The 18,256-nt window shown below is 34.6% G+C and overlaps 5 protein-coding genes across 6 annotated transcripts; 3 read left to right on the top strand and 2 right to left on the bottom strand.

Annotated features, from left to right (window-relative positions):
• The first annotated feature begins 102 nt into the window (after positions 1-102).
• Positions 103-2,017, top strand: LOC116342854 (solute carrier family 35 member G1). The gene is made up of 2 exons (XM_031770633.1): positions 103-571; positions 638-2,017. The coding sequence occupies exons 1-2, from the start codon at positions 357-359 to the stop codon at positions 1,485-1,487; spliced, it is 1,065 nt and encodes a 354-aa protein (XP_031626493.1). The 5' UTR covers positions 103-356; the 3' UTR covers positions 1,488-2,017.
• Positions 2,018-2,227: 210 nt separating this feature from the next.
• Positions 2,228-4,141, bottom strand: LOC116342853 (soluble calcium-activated nucleotidase 1). Its single transcript, XM_031770632.1, has 3 exons — positions 3,632-4,141; positions 2,831-3,554; positions 2,228-2,758 (listed from the first exon to the last, which is right to left on the bottom strand). Exons 1-3 carry the CDS (start codon positions 3,901-3,903, stop codon positions 2,483-2,485), a joined length of 1,272 nt encoding a protein of 423 aa, XP_031626492.1. The 5' UTR covers positions 3,904-4,141; the 3' UTR covers positions 2,228-2,482.
• Positions 4,142-4,279: 138 nt separating this feature from the next.
• LOC116342857 (exonuclease 3'-5' domain-containing protein 2) lies at positions 4,280-6,875 on the top strand. The gene is made up of 9 exons (XM_031770635.1): positions 4,280-4,590; positions 4,663-4,819; positions 4,923-5,136; positions 5,207-5,450; positions 5,606-5,931; positions 6,004-6,157; positions 6,234-6,389; positions 6,455-6,622; positions 6,685-6,875. The coding sequence occupies exons 1-9, from the start codon at positions 4,379-4,381 to the stop codon at positions 6,767-6,769; spliced, it is 1,716 nt and encodes a 571-aa protein (XP_031626495.1). The 5' UTR covers positions 4,280-4,378; the 3' UTR covers positions 6,770-6,875.
• Positions 6,876-7,287: 412 nt separating this feature from the next.
• Positions 7,288-11,646, bottom strand: LOC116343037 (hybrid signal transduction histidine kinase M). Its single transcript, XM_031770911.1, has 5 exons — positions 10,839-11,646; positions 9,876-10,393; positions 8,652-9,745; positions 8,369-8,569; positions 7,288-8,292 (listed from the first exon to the last, which is right to left on the bottom strand). The coding sequence occupies exons 1-5, from the start codon at positions 10,855-10,857 to the stop codon at positions 7,527-7,529; spliced, it is 2,598 nt and encodes an 865-aa protein (XP_031626771.1). The 5' UTR covers positions 10,858-11,646; the 3' UTR covers positions 7,288-7,526.
• Positions 11,647-12,001: 355 nt separating this feature from the next.
• Positions 12,002-15,820, top strand: LOC116342832. 2 transcript variants are annotated; one of them, XM_031770598.1, is made up of 11 exons: positions 12,002-12,425; positions 12,530-12,837; positions 13,004-13,127; positions 13,194-13,331; positions 13,426-13,502; positions 13,584-13,632; positions 13,700-14,384; positions 14,465-14,632; positions 14,697-14,782; positions 14,843-15,045; positions 15,127-15,820. In XM_031770598.1, the coding sequence occupies exons 1-11, from the start codon at positions 12,327-12,329 to the stop codon at positions 15,227-15,229; spliced, it is 2,040 nt and encodes a 679-aa protein (XP_031626458.1). In that variant the 5' UTR covers positions 12,002-12,326; the 3' UTR covers positions 15,230-15,820. The 2 variants fall into 2 exon arrangements, with proteins under 2 accessions (XP_031626458.1, XP_031626457.1); XM_031770597.1 differs by having other exon boundaries at positions 13,584-13,635.
• The last annotated feature ends 2,436 nt before the right edge of the window (positions 15,821-18,256 follow it).

The following is an 18,256-nucleotide window of genomic DNA, read 5'->3' as shown; positions in this document are numbered from 1 at the left end:
CATTGCCCGAACTGTCAAAATGTACGCACTCCGAAATGAGTGCGACTTGTCATTTCGATGACATTTATCTTCTCGATATCATCGTATCGTAAATAAATTAACGCAATCGAAACTGAATTTTTCATTGAACGGTGGCCAAAGGAAAAAAAAGGTCAAGAAAAGTAGACAATATCCGCATTACAAGTAAAATACGTCGAAATATGTGTTTTAAATATAAATTATCATTTTTCGCATCAAAATGAGTGAATTTTCATTCAAAAATGTACAAATAAGAGTGAATATTGAATAAAGTGCGCCAAACAAACAAAAAACCAAAAAAATTAAGAGTGACTGAACTGATTGATACTGACAGAAATATGTCTGAATTATTAGAATTACATCAATTGGTCGACTCAGATGCCGAATCACATCAAATTCGACGATCAAAAATGCATGAACTGATGCACAGTTGTTACTCATGCTCATTTTTAGGTATTTTACTTGCAACATTGTCTTCATTCTTCTTTTCTCTGTGCTCGGTCATCGTAAAAGAACTCGTCGATATAAATCCAGTTGAATTGGCTTCATTTCGGTATGTGAATTTGTGTCTGGTCAAAAAAAAAATGATTCAAAATTTTAAATTGTCAATTTTTCATAGATTCATCGGTGTGCTATTGCCGTCTATTCCAATTTTGGTCTATAAACAAGAAGATGTCTTCCCAAGTGGCAAACGAACGATCCTACTTTTGCGGTGTTTTGTTGGCACAACGGGATTAATACTTAGCTTTTATGCATTCAGACACATGCCATTGGCAGATGCATCCGTCATTATTTTTTCGACCCCTGTATTTGTCGCAATTTTTGCGAATCTATTTCTCAAAGAGCCATGTGGACTATTCAATGCATTTACAATCTTATTGACTTTATTCGGTGTGGTGTTAATAACACGACCATCGATGATATTTGGTGACACCATGTCCGGTTTCACAGATGAACTCTTCATTGATGACGAACACGATAATATGTGGGGTGCAGTTGCAGCGATTGCATCAACCTTGTTTGGAGCCAATGCCTATGTTACATTGCGTGCATTAAAAGGAATTCATTATTCAGTGATTATGAGCAATTTTGGAGCTTTTGGAATACTTTACACAGTGATTGTATGTTGGTTTATGAACGTACTTTGTATGCCTTATTGTAATTCAGATCGATGGATGGTTGTTGCGCTTGGTGCATTTAGTTTTTTGGGCCAAATTTTACTCACGATATCATTGCAATTGGAAGAAGCTGGACCAGTTGCGATTGCACGATCAGCCGATATTGTGTTTGCATTCTTTTGGCAAACATTATTCTTCAAAGAGATTCCAAATGGTTATTCGATTGTTGGAGCTATCATTGTAACCACATCAGTCATTTTGACCGGATTGAAAAGATGGTCACAAACATTACCAAGAGAATCAATGATGCGAAAACGATTGAGATACATTTTGCTTGAAGTTTGGATTTAGTGTAACATAATGGAATCAGTTGAACAATGAAAAGGAGCACACATCGCCAAAATCACAAATATACATATACATATATCGACACAATCTAGTATAGCGATGATACGCATTAAATATAGGAAAGAACCATGGAATTGAATACAATCTCATTTGACTGACCTTTTTAAGACATTTAACCAATTCTGCGCTGAAAAATATTTTACCTTTTTTAAGATCAATCATTTCTAGTCAAACTTACACATTTCTAGTCAAAAATGTATGTTTTTTAGCCAAATGAAATTTGCGCCCCATATACATGTAAGAAATTATGTTTGAATTTTGTTTTCAAATTTCATGAATTGAGCTTAGTGAACATCCATACGTATCCATTACGTATGGTTTTCACATTCTTCTTCCTTTAATGGAATTCTAGTCACTTTGAACGTTGAATGAAAAATCCATCTATGAATTTAATGGACATTTTTTTGCTTTCCTAAATATAGAATACTATCATGAAATATCCTTGTTTTGCCATGCAGATGTTTTCCTATGTACTTTATAAAATGAAATTAAAAAAAATAAAATAAAATGTAAATTCGTACTTATTTCTAAATTGGTTGGACTAACATTTGATAGCAGAGATTGGAAATGTTTTGACCATTCAAAATGATCAGGAATTACTATTATTATTGGTTCGACCGATGTGCAGAAAAACAAAATGAATTTCGCTGCAATGTGTTTTTTTATAATTTCGAAAGATTGCATTCGATGAAAAATAGCATTTTATTGGATATAAATGGCGTGTTATCATTTGTCAGAAATAAATTAAAATATCTGCTTATCTATTTAACTTGATTTGGCAACATAACAAAAAACGATCGCTTTGTTTTATAGTTAAAAAGGCAAACTATTTATATATGTAGGTGAGCTTATAAACAAATATCGCACATTATTATTACAATACAGTATACAATCAGTACAAATTGACATATGATGTAACAAATAACGGAGCATCTCATTTAAAAAAATTCAATGCCTTCATATTTGAAATCAGTTTTAATTTTTAGCGGACCAAGTAATGTTTTACCATCAACGGTAAATACTGTCAGATGTGTGGCCGTTTTTCCATTAAATTCTTCGCTCATTAATGCCACAATTACACTATCATTGCTTCCAGGTACGAATTTAAAACTAGAAAATCCATAGGTTGGCTTGTATGGACCTAATTTAACCGTTTCAATTTTACGGAAATTTTCATCGGCCGAAATGAGTTTATTGCAGCCCATCATTTCGTCCTGAAAATGAGAGTAAATGGTTTTATTTGAAATAACTTTTCTCAATAAACAATATAGAAATGAGAGAGTAACCTTTGTTTCATTGTATCTTTCTTTCGAACATCGTCTTGGCAGGAAATACCATTTTCGATTTATTGGAGACCATGATGCTGACTCATGTAATAAATATCCAGGCCATTCAATTCCGAGTGCAGTTCGAAGTGCTTGATAATTTTGAATCCAATTCAAGTGATGAACCTCACCGGTCATCGTTATAGCTTTAACAAACATTGGATCAAAACTCTCAAATTCCCCGGCACTTGTAGTCCATTCCTTTCCCATCGATCCAACATACAATACCTCATCTTTAACTGTCGCCCACTCTGACTTAAAACCCTTTCCGGTATTGCCTTCTCCGTCCATCAATAGCACCCATGGCAATGCTTTATTATCTTTCAGATGAAATATGAGACCAGTTCGATCGTCAAATGTGTACATGCGTCCGTTGAAAGTTACTAGTTCCGATAATTCCATACCACGACCTTTCAGCGAATAGCTGCCGGAGATCTCCGTTGGATTTTCATGATCGTTAAAACTTACTTCGGCTGTATTTTGCGATGGATTATAACTCAAATAACCCATTTTCAAATAGCTTCGCCAAACATTTTTATCTTTCGGATCTTTTGATTCTTTATCAAGATCGGCAATCAATCCAATGTGATACGTATGAACACCATTATTAATTGTGGCAGGAGTTAATGGATATGTGTAATTGTATTCGGATTCTTTTTTCGTTGTCTGTTCATATTGTACGTACCTAAGGGGAGAATCACAAAAGAAAAGAACGAATAATCAAAAAATAATTCGTGAGTGATCGAAAATAAGTGTATGTACCATTTACGTTTGTTTGAATACGATGATTGGGAATCATGTTTTAGGAAGAGAAATACCAAAATCAGTGCCCCAAAGCATATGCACATCAGTGCAATGTGATAGTGAACGCGAAATGTACGGTTTCCAAGTCGATACGTCGGCGGTGTTCGTAGTTGCCTTCGCCAATCTCGCATGAGATTTGAGGCATCACTTCCTTTTCTCCCGCCATTCCCACTGTCCAAATTATTTAAAGATGTATAGGTAACACTCATGTGGCTAAATTTTTTGTGCATTCTCTCTCATCCGCACAAATATTGACGAATTTTCTTCTCTTCACTGAACACACGAAGCCGAAAAAACTCCTCTTCCAAATTGTGCTTCGTGTGTAACTTATTCAAAAAAAAAAAAATGTACTTCTGATTGTATTGATGTAAACTACATCATAAACTCACACGTCAGATATTTTTTACAGAACATTTCCGACTCGATTGACGTTAAGTTTGGAAAAGATATCGTATACTATTGTACACAACAAATGTTTTTTGACACAATAGATATAGCATTGGCTTTCGCACAAATGAAAACGTTTAATTCGAGCTATTGCATACGTAACTATACGTCGTTTGACGTTTCTAATACCCGAAATGTCAAACATAATTTGCAAGCTGTGAACTGTCGACATGTGTTTCACAACATAGAGTCAGTGTTATTTCTTTTTTCGAGTAAAAAGCCGCAAAAATCGTATTTGCATTAGATGAACGTTGAAACATGAGTCAGGAAAATCAATTCCCATTTAAGGGGTCCACACTTGCGGCTACAGCTGCAGGAATTGGCCTTTGTTTTGTGGCAGTCAAGTATCGGTCACCAATTATTAAACAAATAAAAGTGATGGCCAATTACACAGATCCACTTCGAAACCAAAAAGTTCGAGTGATTGATACAGTCGACGAATGCCGAACTCTAATGAGAAATATGAAAATGTATGTCATTTTAAATGTGTTTTTTTTTTTCATCTTTATTAATGTTAGACGAAATTTTATTTGTATCTGTAGGCATTGCAATGAATATAATGTGCTTGGATTTGACTGCGAATGGGTCAGTTTTGCAGGAACTCGACGACCGGTGTCAATGCTACAATTAACTTCACATCGTGGTCTATGTGCCTTGATTCGACTATCACATTTACAGATGATTCCATCCGAACTCAAAGTGAGTAATGGATTGAAGTGTCAATTGACTAACTCAGAATGATGCAATCGTTATTAAGATCATGTAACTTTTCTTTGGTAAACGATTCATATTTGGTTTACAGGAAATTCTGGAAGATGACAATATTCTGAAGGTTGGTGTTGGTCCTCAAGGTGATGCTACTTATTTAGCACAAGATTATGGTGTTTGTGTAGCTAGTACATTGGATTTGCGTTACTTGGCTGAAATGACTGAATGCTACCCTGGTGGACTGGGCAAAATGTCCGAAAAATACTTGAAAGTTAAGCTCAACAAAGACTGGCGCATTCGATGTTCAGGTTGGTTCTATTGTGGCATGCAGCGTAAATATGTTTTCAATATTTATTTGTGAAACGTATTCATTTTTAGACTGGGAGGCGCCGATATTAAATGAAAAGCAAATTGATTACGCGGCAAAAGATGCACATGTAGGAATCGAACTATTCAAATTTTTTATTGCCAAACTGGAACGGCGCCGAGTGTTTGAAAAACAATCAACTTATCTGCAACGAATCATCGATGAATACTGCTTTAGATACCTTGACATCGGCTTTGGCAAAAAAGCAGTTTCGAAAAATAGTCAAGAACCAGAAAAGAAAAGCTTGAATAGTGTGTAAGTTAGTCTCGTTTAATTGTAAAATGTTATTGTCTTGAAAGATAAAACAAATATGTCTGTGAAATTAAATAGAAAGTTATATCTATCTGTGAGTTCTCTTCAAGCTTCTTTTAGTCTGTAATTAAAACTTTATTTTATCAACATTTCCCCAGGTCTCTTTACAATTTGAAAATTATGAAAAGTGGAATACGTCAAAAGCCATTGTACACAAACTGCCTTTTGGAGGCAAATGACGGTGAGCTCTTATGCACTATTGACCAAAGGAAAGCAATGTGGTATGTGAACAAAGATCTCGGCGAAATTGTGTCAGAAACTCCATTAACCGTTCGATTGAAGTTCGAACCAGCCGGCAGAGCAGTTGGCCAAACAGGAAAGTATTATAAATTGGCCAAAGAGAATAAATGTGTAGCTTGCGGTGAAGACAAAAATTACGTTCGAAAAAATGTTGTACCGCGAGATTATCGAAAGTATTTTCCATGTGAGTGTGATTTTTTACCAAGTAACCATGTAGGGAATTTATATATAATGTACATTTTTGGCATACTTTCAGTGGTTATGAAGGGCCATACCTCGCACGATGTGGTTCTGCTATGTCCACGATGCCATCAAATCAGTAATATACATGATGAGAAGCTCCGTGAAAAATTGGCAGAACACTGCAATGCACCGATCATTCCGAAAACTTTGGAAATACCTCGATTGAAGTAAGTTTTCTTTCAAATAGTTTGAAAATCATTTTGGTTTCCAAATATTAAAAAAAGAACACTTTGTATTTGACAGGGAATTGAAATCGATTTGTCGAGCACTATACCTGCAACGTAACAAAATACCAGAAGAACGACAACATGAACTACGTGCCAGATTACAGAAGCTGTGTCCAGAGGAGGAGAATTTTTCAGATGAATTTTTCAAGTCATATGTTGACATTGACGCATAGTAAGTAAAAAAAAGCAAAATTTGCTATTATTTTGTTGTATAAAAGACGTTTGCTTCATTTTTAGTGAAATGAATGATAACTATTCTGCACATGGAGCAAAAGTTGTTGAATTCTATCAGAATAGCGATGCAGGATTGATAGGTTTGGAGCGTATATGGCGCGAACATTTTTTGAAAACGATGAAACCAGAGTTTTTGCCAGATCTTTGGTCAATTGAACACAACGCTGAAAGGTACATACTTCGTGCACATTATTTCCAATTTCAATTCAACTAATGAGCAATGCATTTTCTAGATTGAAAATTCGTGCGGATGAGGGTCGCATTGACGAAAATGACATGAAATTGGCTGGGCTGCCATTGCTAAGTGCAAACAACTGATACATCACAAAAAACATCACATTATTTATCTATTTATTTCTTTTAAGAACATTTTGATACTTTCGAATGAAAGATGGCCGATTTGCAATTCTTTTTTACAATTAATTTTTTTCTATCTCATTTTGGATAGCACTTTTTTTTAAAAAAGAAAATAAAGAGAAATCGATTTTTGATGTTAAAAATGATTGGTGTTTTTTTTTTGTGGCGGAATCATTAGCATATATGCTTTCTAGACACAGCAAAAAACGAACTTTCTATTTTTTTCTTTGAAGAAAAAGAAACCATCTTTTTATGCAATTTCATCGCTGATGTAAGTAAATGAAAAGATGAATTTTAACCAATTTTTTCTATACCACACACAAACCTGTAAAAAAAAACAATTTCTACGCAAAATTTCAATATGATTATGGAAAGGTTTGATTCAAACAACGACTGATAAGAAAAAGATTTTCGAAAAATTTATTCTAAAATACATTAAAAAATACAATTAAAGCGAATGTCTATAATAAAAGTAAATTCATGCATTAATATCTTACGAATAGTTCGTATATGTAAAATTAATTTGTCTAAAAATCGATATAAAAAAACGTTATCAAAAATGTATAAATGGCTGCCGTTTAAACTGCAAAATAAAATTTACATCGAAATTGTTTTTAAGTCTTTTTTCCGATAAGATCGACTGTGTTCTATCAAAATATTCATCCCGCAATACTAATTATCGAATCGTGTGTGTTGGATTCATGTTGTTGTATTGTATTTATTGGTTTATCGGTGATGGGTAGACTGGTGACGTTGGTTCAGCGACATTTGCACTTAACGATACTGAGTGCATGTGCCTATGTGCATTTTTCATTTGATGCATTATATTCTTGGGTGGTAATTGTGGTGAACTATTTTCCGATTGCATTATATTGGCTGAAGCGGTTTTTTGACGGAATTTCGTCGAATATTTATAAAAATCGGACATTTCAAATGGCTTGGTCACCTCTTTGTACGGCTGAAATTTGGCCGGTTGAACAATGGTCACATTTTTCGGTGATTCCACTTGAATTTCAGCCGATGATATGTTTGGCGTGAAACAATTTGAACTATTATCTATGAATGAATTCGTTGTTGAAGGCACGTCTGGAGACTGAAGTTTCGTTGAAACAATTGAAGTCATATTGGGATTTGCATTTGAATTTGTGTGATCAAATAAAGGGGCGGATTGTATCGAAGTGCTATGGTGGTACGATTGCGAGGGTGAAGGAAGTGGTTGTTGTGATTGACTCCTCATTACACTCTCAACGCCAGTTAGAGCATTTGCTGATGTGCTCAGCGCTTTTGATAAATCACTCAGAATTTGTGGCGTTTGAAGTGAAGTTAGTGTGTGCGAATTTCCTATCGAGATCGCATTGCGACTTGGTGAGTGCAGTGAATGCGACGATAAACGATTTTTATCGCGATAGTAAATTGGCGGTGAGACAAGCTTCGGAGACATTTGTTCAACTTTTCGAATCGGAGTATCTAACGACGTTTCGGTCCTGTTCAAACGAAATCAATTTTTGTGATATTTTGAAATTGAAAAAAAAATGCTTCATTTGAAATGTGAATATTTACCACTGCTTCGGTTTTGGTCGCCTTTGATCAATTTGTGCTGCATTCATTGTTGAAGCTGCATCACTGTCATGTGTGTCATCAGATTTATTAATAAAATTGAAATTACTCAAAGACGTTGATTTTGTTGGTTGATTTACAGTACGTGCCACTTGTTGCTTTTTCATCTTATTCTTTTGGCTCTTTCGATCCAAACTTGAGTAACTAAAGCGATGAGAGTACAAATACAATTAAATTTTTATTCGCAAAAATTGAGAAATTCTTAAAATGTCATCTGTTCACTCACCGATTATCAACTGACAACCAAACACGTTCGTTATTTTCGTTGGTTGTCCAATAGCCTCCAAGACCTTGACTTTTTGTGACCACATTAACGTCTTTGGTTTGAAATTGATTTCGTTCAGTCAATGGCAACGGTGCCGATGGCTTGCGACACAAAATTTCCGTATAATGTGTGTCTGTATCTTGGTTTTCGATGTCTTGATGCACCGAGCCTGGTTTCAGTTGATCGGATAGCGTTAATAACGTTGCATATTGACCGGCAATATCGTCTTCTTCATCATCACTTATCGGTGGTTTTGTATTTATATGCAAATGTTGAGAGGGTGTATGCTTTACTTTGGTGGGTGTTAGGTGCGCTCGACTTGTTGTGTATGGACTGTGCCTGTGCTGGTGTTGATGTTGTGTATAGTGCTGTTGAAAATGTGATCTATGCTGATGGTTGGCACTTCCACTTGGCGGATAGTAATACGATTCATTTATGCTGCCGGTATCAACTGTAAGCGGCTTAAGACGTCCATATTTTGGCGAAGCCATAGCATTGCCATTATTATTTGCATTTGGATTGGCATTTGGAGCTGCATTTGCCACAGCATTTGTAACATAAGCAATTTTATCCGCATGACTTTTGTAGTGTAAATGCGGAATTTGAACTTGTTGTTGATACGCATACGTTGGTGAATGCAACATTTTATCGCTTTTGGTTGTGGTAGCGGTTGCATAATTTTGAACATTGCTCGTTTGACCACCATAACTATCACATCTGGGTCGACTTTTTAATGCATTTGCCGCAAGATATTGCGATGCTGAGCCAGTTGATACGGCTGAATTTCGTCTTTCCGACATAATATTATTGTTTTCAAGACTGATTGAGCTAACGTTTAGATGTTGCTTTGATTTTATATCATTGCGATGATTTTTACTGCCGTTGATCACATTGTTTATTGTTGCATATCCCAAATTATTATTAAGATTAATGTCATCTCGGCTATTGATCGATTCGGCATTTGCACGACTCCTTATAAAACTTAATGTTTGATTAATACTCTGAATTTTTTGCTGTGCAACTTCATAGTTTTGCCGATGCGCCCGACGAATCGACTGCAAATGTGAATGAAATACAAAAGGCTCGATTAGAATAAACGAAACATTTTTTTTTGTTGCTTCAGACATACGGATTTATATCTTCAGCTTAAATAAATGAATTTGATTAGAAAATTGGCACACTTACTTTGGTTTGTGTTGCATCATTGGCGAGTTTAAGTGAAGCTTGTGATATTTGCTGTTGAATCTTTTTACTCAACAACAACTGATTTATGTCGTCTTCATTGCTATTTAGAAGATTTTCGGGCAGTTTAAAACCAGTATCGATGTGCCGTCGTAGCGTTGAATTATTATTCAACTGCGCTCGGTCACAGTTATTTACGCCCCCGTCACTACAATCAATGCCACTAATACTGGATAAATCGTTCAGCGAAAAGGTTGAACATCCGATTATTTTTGCCTCCTCCCGACACAATTGTTGTAGCAAATTATTTTTTTCTTGCAGCAATTTGTCTAAGTCTTGTTTTCGTTGTTTGAGTGTCTGCACTTTTTGTGATATCATCGATTTCGTATTTGGCGAGAGAGTGGGTGACAACGGGGCACTTTCATTTAATTTCATCGAACCCGATGTCGGCGACGGCAACGGACGATCCACATTTTTGAAAATGTTCGGCGTACGCGTCTTATTTCGATTATTTGCGTCGGCTGGTAATAAACATGAAAAACAGAAATACAACGTATAAAAATAAGGATGAAACAAAATGCTAAGTAAATAAAGCGAAAAAGATAAAATGGGGGAAAAATATACGGAAAAAAACTCTGAATATGAAGAAAAAACAGAGAAAAACAAACTAGTAGATTAAACAACACATTGCCCTCTTTAAGATGGCTAGCATTAAATTACGCTCGATTGAAAGCAAAAAAAAAACACCCAACAACCACAACAACAATAACATTTGGTGTTGCGGAGAGCGTTCGTTGTCTGCGGTTTAAGCAGGTGCTCATTTGATAAACAGTACGTCATCGATTTTCTGGTGAATAATTTAAAATCTTGTTGTTTCCACATAAATATATATTCTTTTTGCACGTTAGCTACTTATTTTACCAAAACTATTTAAACGATAATTACAATGCGATAAAATACACTTACACATTTCTGTTGTTTTCATTGAAATTCTTATGCGTACGACACAGAAATTCCAATAGTTTTATGAACTTTATTGATATTCATGAAGAATACACAGTATTTGGTTAGTTCTTCTTTCACTCATATAAATTAAACGCAAGCGATATCTCTTTATCGATAGTTTTGTTGAAATATTTTAACAATACGTATTTAGATATGAGTGAGGCACAATCGGTACTCAGAGTCGAATAATAACCAATATATCAGTAAAAATATGCTACACAAAACAGAAATGAAATGCACACACGCATAATGTACGTTCTCCACACATTATTTTAACACACACTCTTCTCACGCACAGAAAAAAAAAGTAAACATTAAACCAGTGCCGTCATAGTGCAATGAAAAAAAGAATGTGTGTGTTCAGTGCTGACTCTTCTTATTCCTTTTTTGTTAATTTTTCTTTGTCGTCGTCGACGTCGTGGTCGTCGTCTATGTTGTCTATCATTCAATTCAGATGCTATTTATTTCTCACAGGCAATAGGCACCAATGCACTTATTCACATCACTGTATCGTCAACTAAATGACCACCGCTTAACGGAAAGTACTAAATTAATTGCCACTCTTAATTAAAAATGCAAAGTTATTATATACAGTGAGAGCCACAAATAAATGCATGAGAAAATTCAAAATGATGAGAAATCAGAAAGGAAAAAAAAAATATATAAAATGAAAGAAATGAAAACAACGAATCGATGGAAACGAAACGAAAGAAAAAGAAATACACAACACTTTGCTCACGAACGTCAGTTCATTGAGTTTACTGATCTGTTCTACTGTTGTGCTGTACTGTAAGCCATGGTGTCGGTGTGTATGTGTTAGGAGCGGCCATATTCATTTTTTTCTCTCTTCTATACCGTATTCTCTTCATCGTTCACATATCAACGCTGTTATGTCAAAAACGCATAGCATTTCTATGCATGACTCTTTGAGGGGAAGCAACGTTTTGTTTGCACACAACAAACCAGCAACAAGTTTCTCCTGTGACCAAAACATTGGTGTTGCCATCGTACATCGTATGAGCTTCGAGAAACTTTTGTTTTGAGCTTTTATTTCGGTGTTTTCGATCAGAAAATTTGAATGCATAGCACGTTGGAATCTGATTCACATTGTTTATTTGGCTCGAAAAGTCACAATCAACGCTGATCACCGCAAATTGAGCGAACTGCGAGCCTAATGTCATACTGTCACATTGAATGGTGTTTCTCACGCGTTGCCAAAAACGTCTGTGCAGTTTATCGTTGTACATCTGATTAGAAAGAACGCAACTTAGCGGTATTTCAACATCGGCTTGAATTTGTTGCACAAGTGAATAACAGAAAGTAATTAGCAATCGAAGCGGTGACATCGCAGTTTGATAGCATCACACAGTTGAACAAAAATCATTTTTAGAAAATACAAACAGTTTTGGAGGCAGAAATAAACCATTTTAAGAGCAAGTATTAAACGCCATGCAATTATTTTTCAATGAAGAGACAAACATCTATCGCACGATGTTTTGTCGCGAAAGCAAAAAATCAGTGACGGGAATTTCAGTATTGGATCAATTCGTAAGTTGTTGTTTTTTTTATGTCAACCATATTTGATGTCAGTTTTATCAAAAACGACGCACACACAACTTTCTTGTACATTTTGGATTTTTTTTTTGAAATAGATTGGTCAAATTCACGAAACAGTCATGAATTCGAATAATATCCACGAAATACAGCGACAAATTCGAATGATGTCCATTGTTTGCGACATTTTGCAAGCGTTCAATTCAACTGTCGAATCATTGATGTCATCGCTTGACGAAAAGATTTACAATGACATTATGGCCAAATCGCCGAATTCTATCTGCCTACGAGTCAAAGATTGGGCAGGCGATTTATCGTCTTATCAAATTGGCGATAAATTCTTTGGCATGGTTTCATATGTACTCGAAGGCGAATCAAAACTGTGCTTCATTCAAGACCAATCCAAGTAAGTATATAACGAAAATGCACAATATTTTCTCGATTTAAACGAGTTTATGGAGATGAAATGATAATATTGGCGGTATTTTTTCGGCCGCTGTGCATAATTTACAATCGAAATAAGGTTATGTTATCACTATTTTACATTTTGTCATTATTCATAACATTGCCAGAGAAATGATTCAAAACTTCAAACCTTATGTGAAATCAGCATTCGAGGGAATACCGAACTACGGTGAAATTTTCGGATTGGAAGTAAATCTGAAATTTTTCCGTGCCATTCGCATTGACACAGAAGTGAGTTACATTCTTTGTCCTTCATATCGAAATATAAACAAAACTAACTGTAATTGCTTATCGCAGGCTACTGGCATGACCATTCGCGTTCGATTGATTGACATTGGTGAAATGATTTCGGTGTCTCCAAACGTGTACAAATACAACTTGACTGATGAAGCAAAACAAATCCCTCCAATGGCAATGCTATCTCGAATCGAAAAGGTACAATTGCATTTCACAAGCGTAAAACAATACAATTGCATTCACCGTTTGTTTCGATTGTGATAACACAAAATATTACCGGTTCTAATTTTAGATCGATGGCAAACTGGTGCATTCTCTCAGTGGACTATACAAAAAGGTGTTTCAAGTGAAAATCATGGATATTTATGTGTAAGTCATTTTTGAAGCATTGCCAATTTACAGCTAGGCATAAAACTTAAAGCAAAATCAATACAAAACGAACTTTTACAGGAACATGCTTGAAGTTGAACTGTGTACAGAAGCACAAAATGGTTTTGAGGTGGTAAGCTATTATACAAATCAGGGAAATACTTACACTTATTTGGATGATTTCTTTATCATGTTAGGATGATCCACTGCAAAAGTCAATTATTGAATGCATGGAAATGGCTGATAGAGAAGAAGAGCTACCAGGACAAAATGCGTCAATGGTGGTGCGTCAAGTGAATCAGAATCCATTTTTGGACGACAACGACATTCAAGTAGAAGTCCATCCACAACATTTGAACGGTTACCAACCGCAAACCGCACATACAACCAAAACTTCTGTCTCTAATGGTTTTCATGCGCAAAGAGCACACCAAGCCACGTCAACGTCAAAAAGTTACCAGGTGAATACAGTTATTCATCCAGCAGGAACACTACTTGCAAATGGATATCAAACAAAGCCAACAACAGTTTCACCACCAAAGATGACATCTCCGGCAGTAAAATCCCTGCCACCAGTTCCACCACGTCAACCTAAACCATTACCACAGATTCGAATTCCAATCAACATCGTGCGCCGAACTCCAGCCGTAGAACATGAAAAACATTACATACACCATTTCGCGATGAAGTATGCAAACGGAGAAGTAAAGTTGACAGAAAGAGTATCACCAACGAAGAACGATGAAAAGCGAATGAATGGAAATCAAGAAGCAACACCAATTTCAAATTCATGTCCATGTGAAACAGGTGCCCATCCAAAAACTATCAACCGGACAAATATTGAAAAACAAAACAACCTCATCGAAGCACATCTTCTACGGGGTAATAGCATCTTTTCGTTTACATTGATAATTGAAAGTCCGAAATTCTATTGAATGTTTTTGTGAATCTATTTGAAACAGAATTGCTTCCCGTTCCAATGAAAGGCGAAGAGAAATCAGTAACTCCAATGCATTTTATCGACGCTGAATTCATGTACGTTCAATACACCGAACGCTACAAAGAATTTGAAGAGTACCAATTCACCACGCTTCAACAACTACAACCAAAACAGTTGAGCTACATTCCAAGTAAGTAAAATTTGGCTTTGCACCTACATTTTTTTCTCACATCAATGACTGACCAATTTTACAGAGGTAAACGACTTGATTTTGTCACGATATAATGATCAATTCATTTATCGCGCACGGGTGGAAAAGGTTGAACAACACACATTCACAGTAAGTGGAAATATTTTTTTATTTGAAGAATAAAAATTAATCGATTTTGCATTGCAATAGGTCTTTTACGTTGACTACGGAAACACCGAAACGGTGGGATTCGATGCCTTGTTTGAATGGGACGAACTATGTGACATAATGCCATTCCAGGCGGTCAAATATCGAATTGCAAACATTCGAAGTTTACCCGGTTCATCAGCTAGAGAAATCAAGGATTATATTCAAAAGATTTATCTCAACGGAATTTTCAAGGCAAAAGTTTTGTGAGTAAATTATACGTTGAAAGTGATTTTTGAGAATAAAATACAAATTTATTCAAAAATGTGTACAATGCTCCATTTCAGGAATGTTTCTGACGATGTGATTTTGGCAACAATGATGAATACAAATGGACTGGATATTGTTGATGAAGTTCGATCAGCTCTCTTCTCTGAATGTATAGTTTAGACAATGCGCTGAGGTTGAAAGAAAGCAAAAAGAAATAATTTAGTAAACGAAACACAGAGCAATAATGAGAAGAAAAAATATAATTAAAAACAAAACGTGAAACAGTATACGTTATAACCTATAAGAAAAATACCGATCAAATCAAATCAAATCAAATCATTATCAATTAGAAAATATCAATTCAGTTTTAGATTTACATGAGAAATGCCATACGTTTTTAACATTCCAACAGAGAAATTTTAAGAGATAACGAAACAGAAATAACACAAACGTAAAATTTCATGCCGATACAGTTTTATAAAGGAAATCCACTACAATTGATAAAAATAATTTTCCATCTCTAAGAAGGAAATAATTTAGAAGTAATCTACATTTTATAAAAAAGTGATACATACAGGATACATAATTGTAGCTTATACATATTCGGGTTCTAAGCCAGTGATCAATGAAGAAAACAAAAAATAAATATCAATAGTTAATCAGACTAAACTACGACGAAGATTTATTGTATAATGTCAAATGCAATGATGTATTAGTATTTAGTATTTATACTATAAGAGGCCATTGAAATGAAGAAAATAAAAACTGAAAACAAAGATGAAATGAATAAATCAAACAAATTGTTTTTAAATGTAATCAATTTCTATTTCAATTCTGTTTTTTTTGGGATACATTCTAGTTTAATGTCATCTAGAATGTCATGCAATATTTATTCAAGCAGATTCCAAGTAAATTTTTCATTCGTCTACATGGCATGCAGTGGCGAAACCAAAGAGCAATTCTTCTTTTAAAATAAAACGGTACCCATGACGAGACTTACGATGCGTTTGGCTGTACAATGCATAGAAAATAAACTTCTCGAGAGAAAAAAACAATAGTGTAAATATTGTATACTTGCATGCATGTGAAGGGTGTAAATAGATGTCATGTCAAAACATGTACACTTGTTTGAGTAAACTAGTAAGAAAAATTAACCAAACAACAAAGAAATCGCTGAACATACATAATACACCAGGAATTGGCGCATACATTCACATAATCATAGTCAAACATGACCAACTTAATGAATCGACCCAAAAAATAAAATCTCCTCCGAGGCATTCATATATGGCGAGCGCTTAGAAACAACAAGAAATCCATTGTTTTGGACAATGTAGACAATACCACACACTTACCAAGAAAATGTGTACGTTGCATAAATAAAAAAAAAAATGAAATTGAAAACTTGTTTATGCAACATTCACAAAGATTTGAATAAAATCAACGTATTTTGGTGAGAAGAAGAAATAATACAAAAGATTTTCATAATTGTAGTGCTGTGTATTAGTTTCAAAGTTTTATTTCTGCCTTTGTTATTCGCAGAATGTGCAAAGGGGGTGTCATTGAATGAATAAATTTTTTTTCAACGAAAAAAAACTTTTAAAATCAGGACATTTTTGATTTGCGGAAAAATTATTTCTACATTTATCGTGGACCCATCAACAATGTACCAATTGACTGGCTAGTTGGTGTCAGAGGGGCTAATCAGTTAGTCTGTGTATACTAGTCATTAAATTAAAATCGCTATACAGAATATTAAGCAATAAGATTTTTCAAAATTGAATTATTCATAATAATAAATGTTAATTGTTAATAAAAGATCTATCTCGGATCAGAGGTCGAGCAAATTCAGTATTGAAAATCTGCTATGTTTCTATTGCTTCAGCGAATGCAGCAGATTAATCCAATAATAAATTGATTTGAAAAGCTGATGTGGAAAAGATTTAAATAAATCATTAAATACTAATAATTGGAATAAATAATATCTGTATTTCATTACCTGAACACATGTTGACCAATTAAGTGGAAGGATTCCACCAATGCTTAAAAGACAAGGTTGCTGAACATTGATTAATAATTGAATAAACATTTTCTGTTCATTTTGAGTCATTAAGTTCCATTTAATCTCCTGAATTACATCGTTTGCCATGTCATTCTGCCCAAAAAACGTAGATTGAATTAAACTTGATCTATCAAAAAATATATGTATTAAAAAAAATCTGAAAACTTATGCTTGGTATACAAACCGTAAGTTCTACAATATGCCCAAATGTGCAAAAAAGGAAAATTAAAACCAATGTCATCATAGATAAAGTGTATATCGGGAAATAGTTTGTCTAATAAAATATTTTTTTTTCAAAATTCACAGATTTTATAGTTGATCGTAGAAAAGTTTTATAAATAAAATTACCTCAATTAAAACATAGAATAAGCAAACTGAAGAAATCATGAGACTGGAGATTTCAACAAAGCATATTTTAAAGAAAATTTGATCCAACTCCGTTAAATATCTAGAATTTAAAATATAAAATGTTGATCTGAATTTCGATTTAAACAATACCAAATGCTTACATTGCCATTTCTTGATGCATAACCAAAATATTCCGAAATTGAGATCTCCATTTGCGGTTATCGTATTGATGTTCTTCCAAAGCTACATTCAAATGATGAACTTCGTCTTCGATCAAGCGAGCCATGATCGGAACATTTGATAGAATAAGTGCATAAAAAACATCACATGAACACATTCCAACAGAAGCTATAACCAATACAAATAATTGTACTGATACTAGAATACAGTATCCACTCAAGGAATTCTCATCCAAGCCGGGTATAAAGAATAAAATCAAAGGTACACGTTGGTTTTCAAAAATATACATGTATATTGGATATGGTAGAAACATGAGCGCCGATCCAATATACAGTAAAATACCCAATTTGACAATCCAATCGGTATAAAATGCGAATCGCTCGAATAGCAACAAACGTTCTTTTGATTTAGTAGAAATATGCTTTTCAAACAAGAGTGCAATGAATGAAATCATTTTCAAAAAATCCAAACTGTAGCGTGCATTGTAAATTTTGAAAGCGGCCTAAGAGTAACAAATTCAATTTAACGAATTTATTATTATATTAAAGAAAACGAAAAATTGTACATTTACCTGAATACCAAGGGTAAGATATAAGGTACAGTTAAGACGCGTGAAG

Source organism: Contarinia nasturtii, unplaced genomic scaffold (assembly GCF_009176525.2).
Source record: "Contarinia nasturtii isolate CC-2019 unplaced genomic scaffold, AAFC_CNas_1.1 Cnas_scaffold_928, whole genome shotgun sequence".
NCBI classification, from domain to species: domain Eukaryota; kingdom Metazoa; phylum Arthropoda; class Insecta; order Diptera; family Cecidomyiidae; genus Contarinia; species Contarinia nasturtii.
Note: the sequence above shows the minus strand (reverse complement) of the source record. Positions and strands in the feature narration are given on the sequence as shown.